Source organism: Thalassophryne amazonica, chromosome 4 (assembly GCF_902500255.1).
Source record: "Thalassophryne amazonica chromosome 4, fThaAma1.1, whole genome shotgun sequence".
Taxonomy (NCBI): domain Eukaryota; kingdom Metazoa; phylum Chordata; class Actinopteri; order Batrachoidiformes; family Batrachoididae; genus Thalassophryne; species Thalassophryne amazonica.
This window is the reverse complement of record NC_047106.1, coordinates 59,383,113-59,399,913: the sequence shown is the minus strand read 5'-3', so window position 1 is coordinate 59,399,913 and position 16,801 is coordinate 59,383,113. Positions and strand designations below refer to the sequence as shown.

Below are 16,801 nucleotides of genomic sequence, written 5' to 3'. Positions count from 1 at the left end.
AAGAACCTTATCGGTCTCTCCGCTCTGGGATAGCACGGCTCCTATCCCTGAGTCAGAGGCGTCCACTTCAACCACAAACTGGCGGCTAGGGTCGGGCTGCACCAGAACTGGTGCAGACGAGAACTGGCATTTCAACTCCTTGAACGCGACTTCGCACTGATCCGACCAGGTGAAGGGGACTTTTGGAGAGGTCAGGGCTGTCAGGGGGCTAACTACCTGACTATAGCACTTAATAAACCTCCTGTAGAAATTTGCAAAGCCGAGGAACTGTTGCAGCTTCCTACGGCTTGTTGGTTGGGGCCAATCTCTCACCGCCGCAACCTTGGCCGGATCAGGGGCGACGGAGTTGGAGGAGATGATAAACCCCAGGAAGGACAAAGAGGTGTGGTGAAACTCACACTTCTCGCCCTTCACAAACAGCCGGTTCTCCAACAACTGCTGCAGGACCTGACGTACATGCTGGACATGAGTCTCGGGGTCCGGGGAAAAGATGAGTATGTCATCCAGATATACGAAGACGAATCGGTGCAGGAAGTCCCGCAAGACGTCGTTTACCAAAGCTTGGAACGTCGCGGGGGTGTTAGTGAGGCCGAACGGCATGACCAGGTACTCAAAATGACTTAATGGGGTGTTAAATGCCATCTTCCATTCGTCTCCCTTCCGGATCCGAACCAGGTGATACGCATTCCTAAGGTCCAGTTTGGTGAAAATTTGGGCTCCATGCAGGGGCGTGAACACTGAATCCAACAGGGATAAAGGGTATTGATTCCGAACCGTTATGTCGTTCAGCCCCCTGTAATCAATGCATGGACGGAGTCCGCCGTCTTTCTTGCCCACAAAAAAGAAACCTGCACCCATCGAGGAGGTGGAATTCCGGATCAGCCCGGCAGCTAATGAGTCCTGGATGTAGGTCTCCATTGATTCGCGCTCAGGTCGTGCGAGATTGTACAGCCTGCTGGACGGGAACTCAACGCCCGGGACCAAATCAATGGCACAATCGTACGGACGGTGCGGGGGAAGGGTGAGCGCCAGATCCTTGCTGAAGACATCAGCAAGATCGTGGTACTCAACCGGCACCGCCGTCAGATTGGGAGGGACTTTAACCTCCTCATTAGCTTTTACACCGGGAGGAACTGAGGATCCTAAACAATTCCGGTGGCAGGTTTCGCTCCACTGAGCCACAACCCCAGACGGCCAGTCAATCTGGGGATTGTGTTTAATCATCCATGGGAAGCCCAAAATCACGCGGGAGGAAGAAGGAGTCACAAAAAACTCAATCTCCTCCCGGTGATTCCCAGACACTATCAGGGTTACAGGCAGTGTCTTGTGTGTGATAAAAGGGAGAAGAGTGCCATCTAGTGCTCGCACCTTCACTGGCGAAGAAAGCGCCACCAGAGGGAGCCCTACCTCCCTTGCCCATCTGCTGTCCAGCAGATTCCCTTCTGACCCCGTGTCCACCAGTGCTGGGGCTTGAAGGGTTAAATCCCCGCTCAGGATTGTAACTGGGAGTCGTGTTGAAAGATGTGTATGACCCACGTGAATGTTTTGACCCCCCCTCAGCCCAGTCTCTAAGGGACCCGGGAGGAAGAGGGATGGCTTGTGCCTGACCACACCCTTCGCCTCGCTCCCGTCGGCGTTCTTCTAACCGATTGTCCAATCGTATAACCAAATCGATAAGCTCAGCCAAATCCCGCGGTTCCTCCTTAGCCACCAGGTGCTCCTTCAGGACCGACGACAGTCCGTTTATGAAGGCGGCACGGAGCGCAGTCATATTCCAGCTGGATCTCGCAGCCGTGATGCGGAAGTCGACTGCATATTCGGCTGCACTCCGGCGCCCCTGTCTCATTGACAGCAGCACGGTAGACGCAGTTTCGCCTCTGTTAGGGTGATCAAAAACAGTTCTGAGCTCCCTCACAAACCCAGTATAGGAGGCAAGGAGCCGTGAACTTTGCTCCCAAAGCGCTGTAACCCAAGCGCATGCCTCACCTCGAAGCAAATTAATCACGTAAGCCACCTTACTGGCGTCAGACGCGTACATCACGGGACGCTGTGCAAAGACGAGCGAACACTGCATAAGAAAGTCCGCGCACGTCTCCACACAACCTCCATACAGCTCTGGGGGGCTTATGTATGCTTCAGGGGATGGTGGGGGGGGTTGTTGAATGACCAGTGGAATGTCTGTATTCGGCACCGGGTCGGCAGGAGGAGGAGCTGCAGCAGCACCTTGAGCGTGCGCTTCCACCTGCGCGGTGAGAGCCTCCATCCTGCGATTAAGGATGATGTTTTGCTCGGTCATCAGGTCTATCCGAGCGGTAAAGGCGGTGAGGATGTGCTGCAACTCACCAATCACGCCTCCAGCTGACGCCTGTGCACCCTGCTCTTCCATTGGCTGTCCAACAGATGGTTGACGCCCCTCGGGATCCATGACATTTGCCGAGATATCCTGTTGGGGAAAGTGTAGTGACACGGACCCACAACAGGGGGCGCAAATGAATGGTCAATAGATGAGCCAAAAGGTAACAATTTACTGTTGTGAATGTGCACAACGATTATACAGACAATCACAGAATCTGATAGCAGTCAATACACAACGGTGACGTGTGGGCAGGCTCGAGGATAGAAGACGTCTGTCCTGAGAAGAGCTGGAACCACACGATTTCCACCGCCACCGTACCTGGTGAATACTGGAGCCGCCAAGTCCCGAATTCCCAGGTGGTCACCGTCCCCGACTGTCGGATCTGGTACTGCTGGCGAGGAGCACAAACAGTGAGATGTGGGTGTGTGCACACCCAGTAACAAAAACAGTCAGAAGGTGGAAAGTCACCTCCACCTCTAATCACACACTCGTGCAGCTCCTGTTAAATCACTTATCTGGCTGGAGTGTGAAGCGAAGCCGTCGCTGATCACATTTTATGCCAATCCCACAGATAAGGAAACGCCACAGGAATACGGCTGCAAAGAAGTTCAGATTATTACTCAGTGTTTAAGTCAGCAGAGACAATTACCTTCACAGGTAGATGATATCTCGGCAGCGATGTAGAGATGACGTCCGGCTTTTATGGAGGGGATTGATGAAGTGGAGATGGGTGACAGCTGTCATGAGTTGATGAGTGACAGCTGTCAACCCCGGCTGTGTCCGTGGCGGCAGCGTCCTCTCGTGCCTGAAGCCCGCACTTCAGGCAGGGTGCCCTCTGGTGGTGGGCCAGCAGTACCTCCTCTTCTGGCAGCCCACACAACATGTGTCTATTTGTGTATCCAAATGCACAACAACCTGGCATTTTCAGCGAATAAATAAATAAAATAGCTGGATTTACATGCAGATAGATTAACAGTGAACGCTATTTTGAACCCATGATGGCACCATGAGTCAAGTGTCCGATTTTTTTTGACTCGTCATTTCTCAATTAAGGCACACTAGCACATCCAAGAAGGACACATCCAGGCTGGGCAAACTGACGAGGGGGGCTGGCTTTGTGGCTGGCATGAAGCTGAACTCTCTGGTGATGTTGGCAGAGAAGAAAACACTGGACAAACTGCTGGACATTATGGACAATGCCAGTCACCCTCTGCACACAGTCATCAGCAACCAAAAGTTCAGCCACAGACTGCTCCTCCCCAAGTGCAGGACCAACAGGCTGAATAACTCCTTTTGTCCTTCAGACCATCAGACTGTACAACTCCTCACTCGGGGGGAGGAGGAGTAACAGGAAGACAGAGAACGGGAAGGCGAGGAGCAGTTGTAGCCAGTAAGCCAATAGTTCTTATTTATGTCTGTATTTACTTTTTGCTCATTTTTTTGTACTTCTACCTTTGATTTTGTGTGTGCTCTTACCCTGTGTGCTACTGTCCAGTGCTGCTGGAATCTCAATTTCCCCGAGGGAGTCTTTCTAAGGGATTAATAAATTTTTTTCCATGTATCTATCTATGTCCCACAGAGTGAGTGGTGGTAACTAGTGCCATCTGCGAAGGGATTCGATGGGGGGATGCGCACCCCAATCTGCAGTCCCCCTCCCCCTTCTCTCTCAATTGGTTATCAAATTTGATGGTTAGGGATATCAGAATATTAAGTGAATATGGATTGTCCCTGAACACCAGTTTATCTTGTAGGCACTCTGCTAATCCATTAACAAAAGGACTTTGCAGCGTCATGTTATTCCAAGATGATTCTGCAGTTAAAAATACAGAACTTATTGGAGTAGTCCTTGATGCTGCGGTTTCGCTGGCAGGTGGAAAAAGCCCATTTGAAGCTGCCTGCCCTTCTGTCAGATGAGAAAAAAACCTATGGAATTCATGGCTGAGTATGGAGTTTGACTGTAAAATGGGAAAGGCCTTTTCCCACAGACAAGTTATTCATGCTTGTGCATCATCCCTCAACAAGTTGGCAATGTAAGCTATTTTGGAATGATCCATAGAATGTGTGGTGGGCCGCTGCAAAAACATGATTTAACATTGAAGCAGGAATGATGAGCATGAGTTTAAAGTGGCAAAGTATGGTTCATGGTTATGAACAAAGGTGATGTGTACTGATCAAACTAACTGTAGTGGTGATGAGACCTGAACAGGCGAGTGTGGTGAAGTGGACTGTGGTGCTGGAGTGAGCTGTGGTAACTGATTTGTGAATGCTGTAAGTTGTGGATAGAAATGGGTTGCCTGGGCTGCCATTGCTTGGTTTTTGTCACTGAGGATTTTGAGTTGTACCTCAGGTCGTCCTAGTAGTGTTCCTTGAGAGGAAAGCGTCTGTTGAACGGGATCTGCATCTGCTGAGTCCATGATTTTGGCCAAATTCCACTGTCATAAATGACACACAGGGAGATGTACTCAAGTGCAAGAGACAACAGATTAAAATGTAGAAAGGTTTATTAACAAAGAGGATTTTGCTGGTGTGCACAGGAGTAGATGCTGAGGCACGGAAGGAGGAAGCATGCGTGATCTGGAGGGAGGTCACAAGCACAGTAGCCAGAGCCAGGTGTAGTCAGTGAAACAGGTAGTGGTGGCAAAACAAGGAGTGACAGGGTTACAACAAAACACAGAAATGCTGAATGACAAAATACTGGAGACAGATCATATGTACAGAGTTTTTAGGACAAGTTACCACACAGAGGAATGCAAGAATCTGATGAGAATGGAGTAAAGATCGGGTTGAAGTCCTGTCAGGAGTGACTGCAGGTGTTGCAGCTGCCGCAGGTGTGCCAAATAATCAGCTCCACTGGAAAATCAAAGTGAGAAGGGAGAAAGAGCACAGTCAAAGCACAGGTACAACAAGGGTGGAGAAAGCAGGCAGACAGAGATGCTGTTCTCCTGGCATTGGAAACAATCATTGTTTTAAATTTGGAGATGGGTATCATCCCAGCAGACTGAGAAAGGGCTTGTCATTCCACTATGGAAAAGAAAGGGTAATCACTTGAACTGTAATAAGTATAGGGTTAAAGCACTACTCTCTCTGCCGGAAATGGTACTTGCAAGTATTATTCTTGACAAGATTCATGAATTGCTGCTCAGATGCTGGCTTCCCACCAAAAAAGTCAACCACTGAAAACATCCTTGCTTTGCAAGTGCTCTACAGAGGTATTATTTTGTGTGTTCATCTTGTTGAAGATGACTCATTTGAATCATTACTGATTATAGGTTATTGGATAGAACATCAAATAGCATTATTACACTGCAATGCTTTGGCCTGTGCTGTTTCTCAGAATTCAGTATTTTCTTAGTCAAAGGTCTGATTGAATTCAAAGTCAGGCAGCATGCACAGTGATGTAGGAAAAATTTTAGACACCCTGTAGTTTTGGTAACAATTTCATTTGTTTATTTGTTTTGTGGGGGGTCAATCAATTGTTCTAATTAACAAACATTAAAATACATTTATTTTTTTATTTAACTAAATAACAGCAAGTTATGAACCTGATTTTCAAATAAAATATCAGTTTTATTATTTCACACTTGTACTGCTCAGAATATTATAACATTTTTTGTTGTGTTTTGTCCTAATTTATTAAGACAGCAAAAGCAGATGGTCACCCCACTGAGTCTGGCCTGCTTAAAGGTTCTTCCAAAACTTTAAAACCACAGCAGGAGCTTTTCCTCAGCGCATGAGTAATTTGCACTGCACAAATAAGTTTATTTAACTTAATAATAATTCAGCAATAAAAATATTGTGTAAACCTGAGTAAATACAGTCCATATTTCTTAAAACTGATGCAAATTATTTCTGCATATCATTTCAACAATTCAAAACCGTTTCTTTAATGTAAAATATTTTTTTTCCACTTGTTAGCGTTTCCATGTTCTGTGCCAGCCTGAACGCTCACTGACCCAAAGGAAAGAAGCTGAGCTGGAGCAAATAACAGGAGAAACCTTGACAGGTGATCATGATCAGACTGTTTGTCAGTTGTATTTCATGTGTTGAGCAACCCCAGTTTTCCAGTTTTTACTGCAGTTATTAGTTAATGATCCCAAAACACGTTGGACAAAGAGGTGTTTGTTTATTTGTACCGTCTGTTGAAGGAAAGCATGAATAGGAAATAGGTTTTTTTTGGGGGGGGGGGGGGGGGGGTGATGCCACCAAATATGGACAGTGTCTCAGGAGGTAAAAATTTTCTTTGAAAGCATGTTTGGATAAAGACAGATGTTGAGTGTTAATTGATTAAAGGTGTCACTCCAGGTTTTGACACAAATAAGTGATAAATAAGAGTAAGTGATGTTACACAATAGCATTATGCATTATTTTACATTAAACAGTCCTATGTGAGTTAGTGATTTTTTTTATTTATTTAATTGTTTTTTTTTTTTTTTTTTTGGGTGAAGCAGACCTGACAGCTGTCACATATTCATACCTTGATAATTTCACAAATTGTACATGTTGCTCAATAATGATTTAATATTCTGTTTCAGTCTCTAGTCTATTTCCAGGAGAAACCCCCACAGAGACATGGGCAGAACATGCAAACTCCACACAGAAAGGACCAGGTGGGAAGTGATCCAAGTACCTTCTTGCTGTGAGGCAACAGTGCTAACCATTAATCCACCATGCCACCTGGGATTGTGTTATTAATTTTACACATATAAAAACCTGCAGCAAATGGCATTATAGTAATATCCTGTTGCTTATTCTTAATATGTTACATAAAATTAAAAGTTCTGACATTTGTTTATTTGCACTTAATTTATTTTTAATTAGGACATCGAACCATAATTTTGATTTTTTTTTTTTTCAGTCATTTTGTTCTGAAGTCTGTTTCCATTTCTGAGTCCACCTTAAAATAATCTTTCCTGAACTGTTAGAATTCAATGAAATACCAGTTAATGATTTTACATGTCAGGCTGTGTGACGTATCAATATATATCATAAAAATGTCTGCTGATATAGACTATGCTTTACTGAACTGTCTACTGCTAATGTTTCAGTTAATAAGCTGGGCTATTGCTGGGCACATTGTTTCACCAAAATGTAGCTATTTGTGACATAAATGTCTTTATTGTTAGACTGTCTATCAATTACTGATGAAGCTGATGTTGAAAACCAACATTTATTACGTATATAGCACAATATTTACCACCTCTGGTTGGAAACAAGGACACCACACTATGTTTTTTTTAATTGCACACCATTATAACTAGTAAATTGCTCTTCACAATTTAAAGACATGCATGACAACCAGAAGAAGACAAGATGTGAGCGCAGCACATTATTGAAAGCACAAAATATTTAAATTTGTAATAAAAGAACAAAAACACAATGATTTTTCTGAGTTACCATTTTTCAAATTTCTGTTCTGGAAAAATTAAAAATATAAGGTTGCTGGTTTCATTTTAAAAATACTTTTTTTCTAACGATATATAAATTGTTTCAAGTTTTTTCATTTCTTGACCATCTCAGCTAAACTTTTCTTAGCTGAGGAAAATGCAGCTCAGTGCATGCACATGGTTTATTACGGGGTTATTAATCTTGGTATGTGTTACTAGTTGGACGTGCTTGTATTGTTTTTTCCTCCTTGGTGTTAGGGTTTTATTTGCACTCTATCTGGATGTTTTGTGAATGATGTAGGTGTAAAAACCATTTTAATCAACACATAGTGCACAAGTGGACTTCTCTTTGTTGGTGTTAATTCTAACATGAGAAAAGATGAATATCTTGTTGTACATTTTGAAATGAAATTTCAAATAAAAGCATTTTTATAAAGCCCTTTTGGTGTTGATTGTTTGTACCTTAAATTTAGTGTCTTATTCCTCTTTTGGCTGCTTCTGTTAGGGGTCGCCACAGCAGATCAATTGTTTCCATCTCACCCTGTCCTCTGAATCTTCCTCTGTCACACCAGCCACCTGCACTCATCACATTAACAAACTTTCTGTTGTGTGTTGGGGGGGTGTGGCTGGACATTTTGGTGTTCTTTTCTTTTCTTTGCTCTCCAGGTGGTATGCAAACTCATTTATTGTCTGTGGAGACGGTGCTGGCAGAAGAGTCCTTCATCCTCATCAACATGATGTGCAGCATCTGTGTATGGTGCTCACGTGCAACCTTAAAGACTTTCAGCTGAAGCAGATAATGAGATGGCGTTCTGCATTTAAGTCATGTGTGATTCAAGCAGAATTGCCGGGAACTCGACCTTGTGATGTTCGTTTGTGAGACGCTGAGGACCGCGCCTGGGTTTGACACATCGTGCCTGTGAAGGAGGAAGGGTGAGGGACACATGCTGTCAGCACACATCAGAGGTGATTGATTATCTGAATAACTGTTAACAGTAACTTGGTATTTTGTTACGCAGTATATTTGAACTTTGATGAGAATTGTGCAGCTCGCTTCTCACTGCCGTGGCATGCGGACTGATGATCCTCCACCTGTTGTGAGAAGCTGCTCATTTACATAAAGCTTAAATTCAGACCTGAATGTGTTGCTGATAGTGTGTGTTTTTTGAAGGATATTAGTTGTAGCTGCTGACTTACCTCACCTTTTCTATCCTTCGCAGAGTCGGTTTGTCGTGTCCACCTGGGGGGTGTTTGGCGGTGAACGTGGGTCCAGAAGCGCCGGGCTTCGATCCTTTTGGGCGCTGGAGAGCGTGCCGTCCTTCACTCCGCCAGACCGACGCAGCTTTTGTTTGTACACTTTGTTATGCACCAAAGGGTGGAAAAATAAATTGTTTTGTTATTGGAACCGCTTTCTGGTTGTTTTAGCGCTGGGTTCCGTCAGACGCAGGTCCGCTCCTCAACCCGCGTCGACACATAACAGTAGTTCCCGGCCATTCCATAATGGACCCAGCGGCAGAGGCGGTTCCATTCACCGAAAGAGTTCAAGAACACTTGGAGAAAATATGGGAGCAATTACAGCATCTCGCAAACCAAATTAAACAAACAGACGCCTGTGTTACGGAGCTTGCAGCGCAAGCCGTTCCGCTTCCTGCTGCTCCAGCTGCGGCACCATTGATACCGGTGCAGATAACTCCGTCACCCAGAGATTCGGCGTCCGAACCGATTATTTGTCATCGGGAGCCTTATGCGGATGATGTATCTCCAGGTGTTCTGGGACAGGCGAAATAATACACAAAAAAAAAATAAAAATTGTATGGGCTAATGTTTTGTTTCTTTGAAAGGGGTTATAACTTGTCTGGGGAGTCAGAGGCGTGTCTGGTGGAGTGAACAACAGGCGGTTAGAAGCCCGTCTGGACTCACTTGATCGTTGTTTTTTTTTTATGTGTCTTTAGGTATTTTTTGTTGGGTTCTGGGGTCGTTTTGTTTTGTTGTTTTTATTATTTCCCTACTTCCCTAACCCCAACCTCACTCGCCCCAAGACCGTTCGTCTTGTGGGCGGTGGGGTGGTGCAGGTTGGTCACGCTGAGCGTTCTCAGAAGACCTCTGCACCTAGGGTGTGTTGTTAGGGGCGTTTTTTCTGGTTTAGTTAGGGCCCAGTTTCACTCCAGCCTCGGTGGGCCTTTGTACCATTCGTCATTGGTGTCGCCGGGGTGTGGTGCAGCGGGAACGTACCTCAGTCGGAGGGGTGGGCCGATCTGTTGCCGTTCGCCATTTCGGTAGTTCCACCCCTCCCGATAGGCTGGGGTATGTTTGGGTTGAGACACCGGACGTATTTCCGGTTTTCCGCTGCGCCTTGGGGTTGGGGCCGGGTTAGTTTTTCCTGTTCCCTTCCCCAGCTTGATGTTTTGTGCCGTTTGCCAAAATTGAGCCGCCGAGGGGCTCTGGGAGGGACCTGGGGTCTTTCAGGGTGCCGGGGAGGGTAACAGGGCTTATCGGTTGTTTTATTTGCCCCCGGGGTTGTTTAAGGTAGTCCTCCGGGGGATGGACTTTGATGTTTTTTGTTTCCTTCCAGGTTCCACCTCCAGGGTTGATGGGACGGTCCTCTGGGGGGGAATTGGCTTGTGGGGCCGCCTAGCCAAGTGTGGCCGGGTCTGGGGTTCCTGGGTTGTGGGGAGGGTGCCTCCTGGGGTTTGATGGTACGGTCCTCTGGAGGGCGCCGTTTGCTCCATGTGTACCTGGGGACCTTTGTGGGATCCCGGTTTTGGCTATTCCTCCTGGAACCGGCGGTAAAGGCCTTCTGGGGGGTGTTAGGCTCTGCAAGTCATTCTGGGGGGGTTGTTTGTTATTTTTCTTTTATGCATTTATGTTTGTATTGTGTTTGTGGGGCTGTGTTGGGTTTTTGCATTTGGGAGTTTTTCTTTTCTTCCCGGGGTTGGATGGGACGGTCCCCTGGGGAGGTTTTGGGTGGGTTTTATGTTTTTTCTTGTATGTTGGGTTGTATTTGGGACTGTTTTGGGGTTTTTGTTTGAAGCCGGCCGGCCTTCCAGCTACGGTGCCCTGTCCTGCTGTCTGTGGTGGACCTTGGGAGCGTTACGCTGTCTGCTTCCTGACGTAGACCCCGGAGGGAGGTGCTGTTCTCAGACCTGGTTTGTTCGGTCGCCGGGAGGCTTCCCGTTAAAGGGGGGGGGGGGGTACTGTTGTGTGTTGGGGGGGTGTGGCTGGACGTTTTGGTGTTCTTTTCTTTTCTTTGCTTTCCAGGTGGTATGCAAACTGATTTATTGTCTGTGGAGAAGGTGCTGGCAGAAGAGTCCTTCATCCTCATCAACATGATGTGCAGCACCTGTGTATGGTGCTCACGTGCAACCTTAAAGACTTTCAACTGAAGCAGATAATGGGATGGCGTTCTGCATTTAAGTCATGTGTGATTCAAGCAGAATTGCCGGGAACTCAACCTTGTGATGTTCGTTTGTGAGACGCTGAGGACCGCGCCTGGGTTTGACACATCGTGCCTGTGAAGGAGGAAGGGTGAGGGACACATGCTGTCAGCACACATCAGAGGTGATTGATTATCTGAATAATTGTTAACAGTAACTTGGTGTTTTGTTACGCAGTATATTTTAACTTTGATGAGAATTGTGCAGCTCGCTTCTCACTGCCGTGGCATGCAGACTGATGATCCTCCACCTGTTGTGAGAAGCTGCTCATTTACATAAAGCTTAAATTCAGACCTGAATGTGTTGCTGATAGTGTGTGTTTTTTGAAGGATATTAGTTGTAGCTGCTGACTTACCTCACCTTTTCTATCCTTCGCAGAGTCGGTTTGTCGTGTCCACCTGGGGGGTGTTTGGCGGTGAACGTGGGTCCAGAAGCGCCGGGCTTCGATCCTTTTGGGCACTGGAGAGCGTGCCGTCCTTCACTCCGCCAGACCGACGCAGCTTTTGTTTGTACACTTTGTTATGCACCAAAGGGTGGAAAAATAAATTGTTTTGTTATTGGAACCGCTTTCTGGTTGTTTTAGCGCTGGGTTCTGTCAGACGCAGGTCCGCTTCTCAACCCGCGTCGACACATAACACTTTCTCTTTGGCCTCCCTCTTCTCCTGCTGCCTGGTTGCTCCATCCTCAGCATCCTTCTCCCTACACACCCTGGGACCCTCCTGTGCACATGTCCAAACCATCTCAGTCTCACTGACTTTCTGACCAAACTGTCCCACCTGAGCTGTCCGTATGATATGTTTATTCCTAATTCTGTCCATCCTCATCACTCCCAAAGAGAATCACAACTTCAGATCTGCCACCTTCGAGCTCTGCCTCCTGTCTTTCTGTTAGCGGCACCGTCTCTAAGCTGTACAACATAGCTGGTCTCACTTCTGTCTTGTAGAATTTCCCCTTCACTCTTGCAGATATTCTTCAGCCACAAATCATTCCTGCCACCAGTGACGTGCAGTGAGGTTGATGCAGGGGCGTAGGTTTGCATATAGACCATAGGGACAAGTCACAACCAATATTTTGGGATGGCAAAATAGTCCCTACCAATATTTAGCATTTTTGTTTATATAACAAAATCATTCACTATTTTTTTGCGAACTCGATACTATAATTTTAGTCGTCATGTTTTGTGTTTTCGACGTGCCAGAGTGACAGGGTTACCCATGTTGCAATTTCATTAGCTCACGTTCTTCTCACATGGACGTAAACAAAGTGCATCTCGTGGCAGGCAGTGCTTCATTTGTAAAGTGGGAGGTCCCGGAGCAGAGAGGATGAGTGGCTCCGGTGCAGTGTTGCCAAATGTACGATAATTATCGTATTTGTACGATAGTTGTGCCCTCTGTACGATGTACGATCAATAATGGGAAAAAATCCAATATGTACGATAATTTCAGTTGGTTGGCCAAACACACATCTCTCTCTGACACCCAAGAATCATTTTGCAGGCGTTGCACTCAGTCGGCATCAAAGACACACCACACACAGGGCTGCTGCTGGCTTTCGGCGACCGTCATTTGAAAGCCTGCCCCCTCTCATACAGAGTAATGAGTTCCATCCAATCTCTGCCGTGACAGGAAGATTCCCCAACCATCTTTTTTTTTCGAAACTTTATTTCAACAAATGCAATAACAAACGAACAAAACACAAGAGCAAAGAGATATACAAGAAAAATAAAAAAAAAGTTCCAAGTTCCTTATGGAGGTGTCAACATTTTTCTGTGTTCAACAAAATCTGCACAAGTGGCCATGGCATCGGATGACGACAGCGACCTCGAGGTTGAATTCGACTTTCTAGTCTGGTAATTAACACGTTTGTGTCCCTTCACAGAAAAAAAAAATGTTTCTAGTCTGGTAGTGCATTTGCGTTGTTTTTGTGCCATAGTTTCCCCATTACTATAATTACTGTTTAAAAATGTGACATAAAATTCTTTGTAAATTAAAAAAAAAAAAACGCTAAAATAGCTACGTTGTATGCGTTTTGTTTGTGTAAGATAATTTCTCCCAAAATACGATCATTTTGAGGTTTTGGTACGATAGTTTCATATTTCATATCTGGCAACACTGCTCCGGTGCAGAAAAACAAGAAGGGCGGGGTGGAGGGCTTGCGAACAATGCTGTGCGCCACACTTACAATAATTGCTAATGTGCTAATTTTTAAGGTTTTGTGAGCACATGCTGTGCCCAGCAGTGCATTATGGGTAGGATTATGTAATCTCAGTACGTTCACGACAGGACAAATGCATTTCAGACACTCTGTTCAGGCTCCACAGACAACAGCATTAAACTCTAGTGCCTAAAACTCTAGTGAATATATTCTCTGGGTTTATAGACATTGTTATTCTATTTGTGTTTGTTAAATTCCACGCATTTTAAATGTAGCAGACAGGGATTATCTGGAATTTTGTTTTGGCAAGTTTTCAAGGGCTCTACCGCCATCTACTGGCCAGTAGTGTTCATGGCAGTATTCACCCTAAGTACTAAGCATCTGGGCACCAGTAGATGGCAGTGTTCTATTTATTTTGACCCCGGTTATATCAGATGATTGTCAAATCAACTTTTGGCTTTGCAAATGGGTTTTACAAGACAGCTCTGCAGTGTTTGCACATGCACAGTGCGAGCGGTTGGATGCTTGTAGCTTTTCAGCAGCAGGATACAGAATAATATCAAACAGGTTTGATTTTCATTCGACCATACGATCGGCGATCAGGAGGTGGTCGTGAGATGTTAAACGCAGCTTGTTACTCCATGTACACTACACGATGCAGGACGCGTGATTAACCTGAAACTCGGTCCAAAAAATTCTCGCACGAATGAAAAATCACCTGACAAAGGGCCAAAACTCGCACAGTGTGTAGTCAACATTTATGTAGACAGTATTGAGTGCACGTTTTACAACATCATAAAACGTGTGCACGGCACTAATAAATTGAGCGCACATTATCTCCACATGCAAAACATTTTGCGATGACACTTCCAGGGATCCATAAAAATGCCTGTTTTTACAAATAAACAATGGAATATTTTACAAAAGCACATTTATCTGTAAACACCAACACACGACACACGTCACATTAATGTGTTGGTTTACATAATGAATGATTGAACCAATCAGTGTTTAGCAGAGGCACTTTTACCCAAAATCCTTTGCGATCTGTCTGTGTTTGTTACAAAACCTCAGAATTAGTGCATTATTCAACATTAAAAGATATATGTTATATTTTAACTTTGTACAAATGACAGAATTGACATTAATGGAGTTATTCTATCGGTATTAATGTTATTTATAAATCAAAACCATAAGTCAGCATGACCTTATTTTTCAAGACCTCCGCTTGACCGGAGCATTGTGATTGGCAGAGAGCTAGTCTTTGTGGCTGTTCTTAGAGTGCCTCTGTGCTGGAAGCTGTGTAGTAAGCAAGAGCTTCCAGCAGGAGCAGGATGATCAAAGACACAAGTGTGGCTTCATTGTTTGGGTCTGTTGTCACTTTTAATTCTAATAGTAGCCATTCTGGCGTTAAAACTCAAATTCAGTTTATTAGTAGTTGCAAGATTACCAGAGACAACATTGGAATTTTTCGGTTATCTGTATACTTCCGATACATTTTTGGGTGGTTTATCATTTTATCTTTATCAAAGATAACTTTTCAGTTATCTGACTATCTGTTATTGAAGTTAATTTTTTGGTTATCTGTGCCCACCACTGACCTTTACTTATAAATGAAGTCCACATGTGCCACTCCTTCTGAACAAAAGCAACGATGACTTGTTTGTAAGTGTTCCTTATCTTCCTTCAGTCTTAAAATCTCTCTCTGTCTCAGTGGAGATCAGTGCCAGGCAAGAAAGTCATCCTTTCTGGCTTAGAATGTGAGAGGTCAACCACTCGTGTTTGATGAGAAAATTCTTCAGGTCACAATATCCCATCTGAGTCCAGACAGTAACAAGTTGAAAGAAGAAGGCAGCAGAAAAGGCGGTTTCTTGCTGGACGTCCACCGCCAGACTTTGTGTGTCCCACTCGGTTTGAAAAGATTAGGTCTTCTGTCCCGCAGCCCTACCTTTAATTGTTACCTCCTGCTTTGATTGATAGTCCAGTTTAGAAAATTATTTCAGTTTGGATATGTAATCCTCCATTCTGAAATTAAAATAAATGGACCATGGCTCTTAACTTGCTAATTGTAAATTGTAGCTTGCTGTTAGTTATTCTGCAGCTGACGAGTTGCTGGAAGAAGAATCCCTGGGATCACTAGTCCCCCCTCACAAGTGTCATGTCATGTCAAAATTATTCATTTTTGCCTTACAGATAGCCTGCCTAAAACTTTTTGTTTTTGCATCTAAACTCTATCCATTGTCTTTATGTAATGTTGCAGTTTTGCAGCTGCACTGATAAAACTCACCGTCTCTCCTCCAAGGCCTAAAACTGTGATAACATTCATTGTTCAGTGAAAGTTTCCATGGGAAACTTGAAGTTTAATTTACTGGCAAATGTGTATGTGACTGCTTGCTGTACTGCGCCTCCTTTCTATGAATGTACAAAAGAGAACCCTCAGATATGCTCTGTGCACACACACATATTCAAAATCCTGCTGTACTGATTTTGACTATTGCGTGTGTCTTCGAGGCCTCAAATGAAAAGCCTGTTATTTAATTTGCTAATTACTTGACTTTATTTCCACAAACAGCCTCAGCCACTTTGACTTAAAATCACTTTTGCCTCCACACAGGACAACTGCGTGCCTCACCTGGTGCTTTTTTACTCACCTGGTGCCTTTTTGCAGCCATTTTATGATCACTCAGCACACAAAACACGTTACACGTGCATACAGCTGTTGACAAAAACATTGTACATTATGTACATCAGCTAAACTATGGAATTTAAGTTCATATAACCAAAGTGTTTGACCATTTTAATAGTGACAAACAGAGAGACAGTGAGATAGAGTCTCACTGCATAGCATTCCAGCAGTTAGCCTAGTGATTGCGCAATCCAAGGTGAGGCACGGCTGGCTGCTGCCTCATCTCACATCTGTTCTCAGGATTTGAACGGCAAATTTGAAAATTCAGCGATTTTGAACAAAAAATATTCTAAAACTGATGAAGTTAAAAGGAAAATAACTTTATAGTACAAATCACTGGATAAATATAGCCATTTCCTTTATTTTTCATATTTATTATATTTTATATTATATATTTATTATATTATTATATTTTTCATTCCATGATGACAGGTGAGGCACAGTCTCACCTGCCTCCCCTGGCCGTATGTCGCTGCCTGTCACCATTCTCCACCCACTCAACCCTGCCTGCACTTGCTTATTCTCCTCTCTACCACACTCTCCATTACTTCAGCTAGTTGACCCCAAGTATTTAAACTCATCTACTTTCACCACTTCTATTCCTTGTAACTGCACTATTCCACTGGGCTCCTTCTCATTCACACACATATATTCAGTCTTGCTCCTACTGACTTTCATTCCCCTTCTCTCCACAGCATGTCTCTACCTCTCTAGGCTACACTCAACCTGCTCTCTACGCTCACTAAAGATCACAATGTCATCTGCAGACATCATAGTCCATGGAGAC

General features: G+C 44.6%; 1 protein-coding gene across 1 annotated transcript in view; it reads left to right on the top strand.

Annotated features, from left to right (window-relative positions):
• The window catches only part of LOC117508930 (sodium- and chloride-dependent GABA transporter 2-like), a 77,291-nt gene extending 60,531 nt beyond the window's left edge, over positions 1–16,760 (top strand). Inside the window, 1 exon segment of the mRNA XM_034168767.1 lies at positions 16,710–16,760. Within this exon segment, the coding sequence (XP_034024658.1) occupies positions 16,710–16,760 (51 nt within the window).
• The last annotated feature ends 41 nt before the right edge of the window (positions 16,761–16,801 follow it).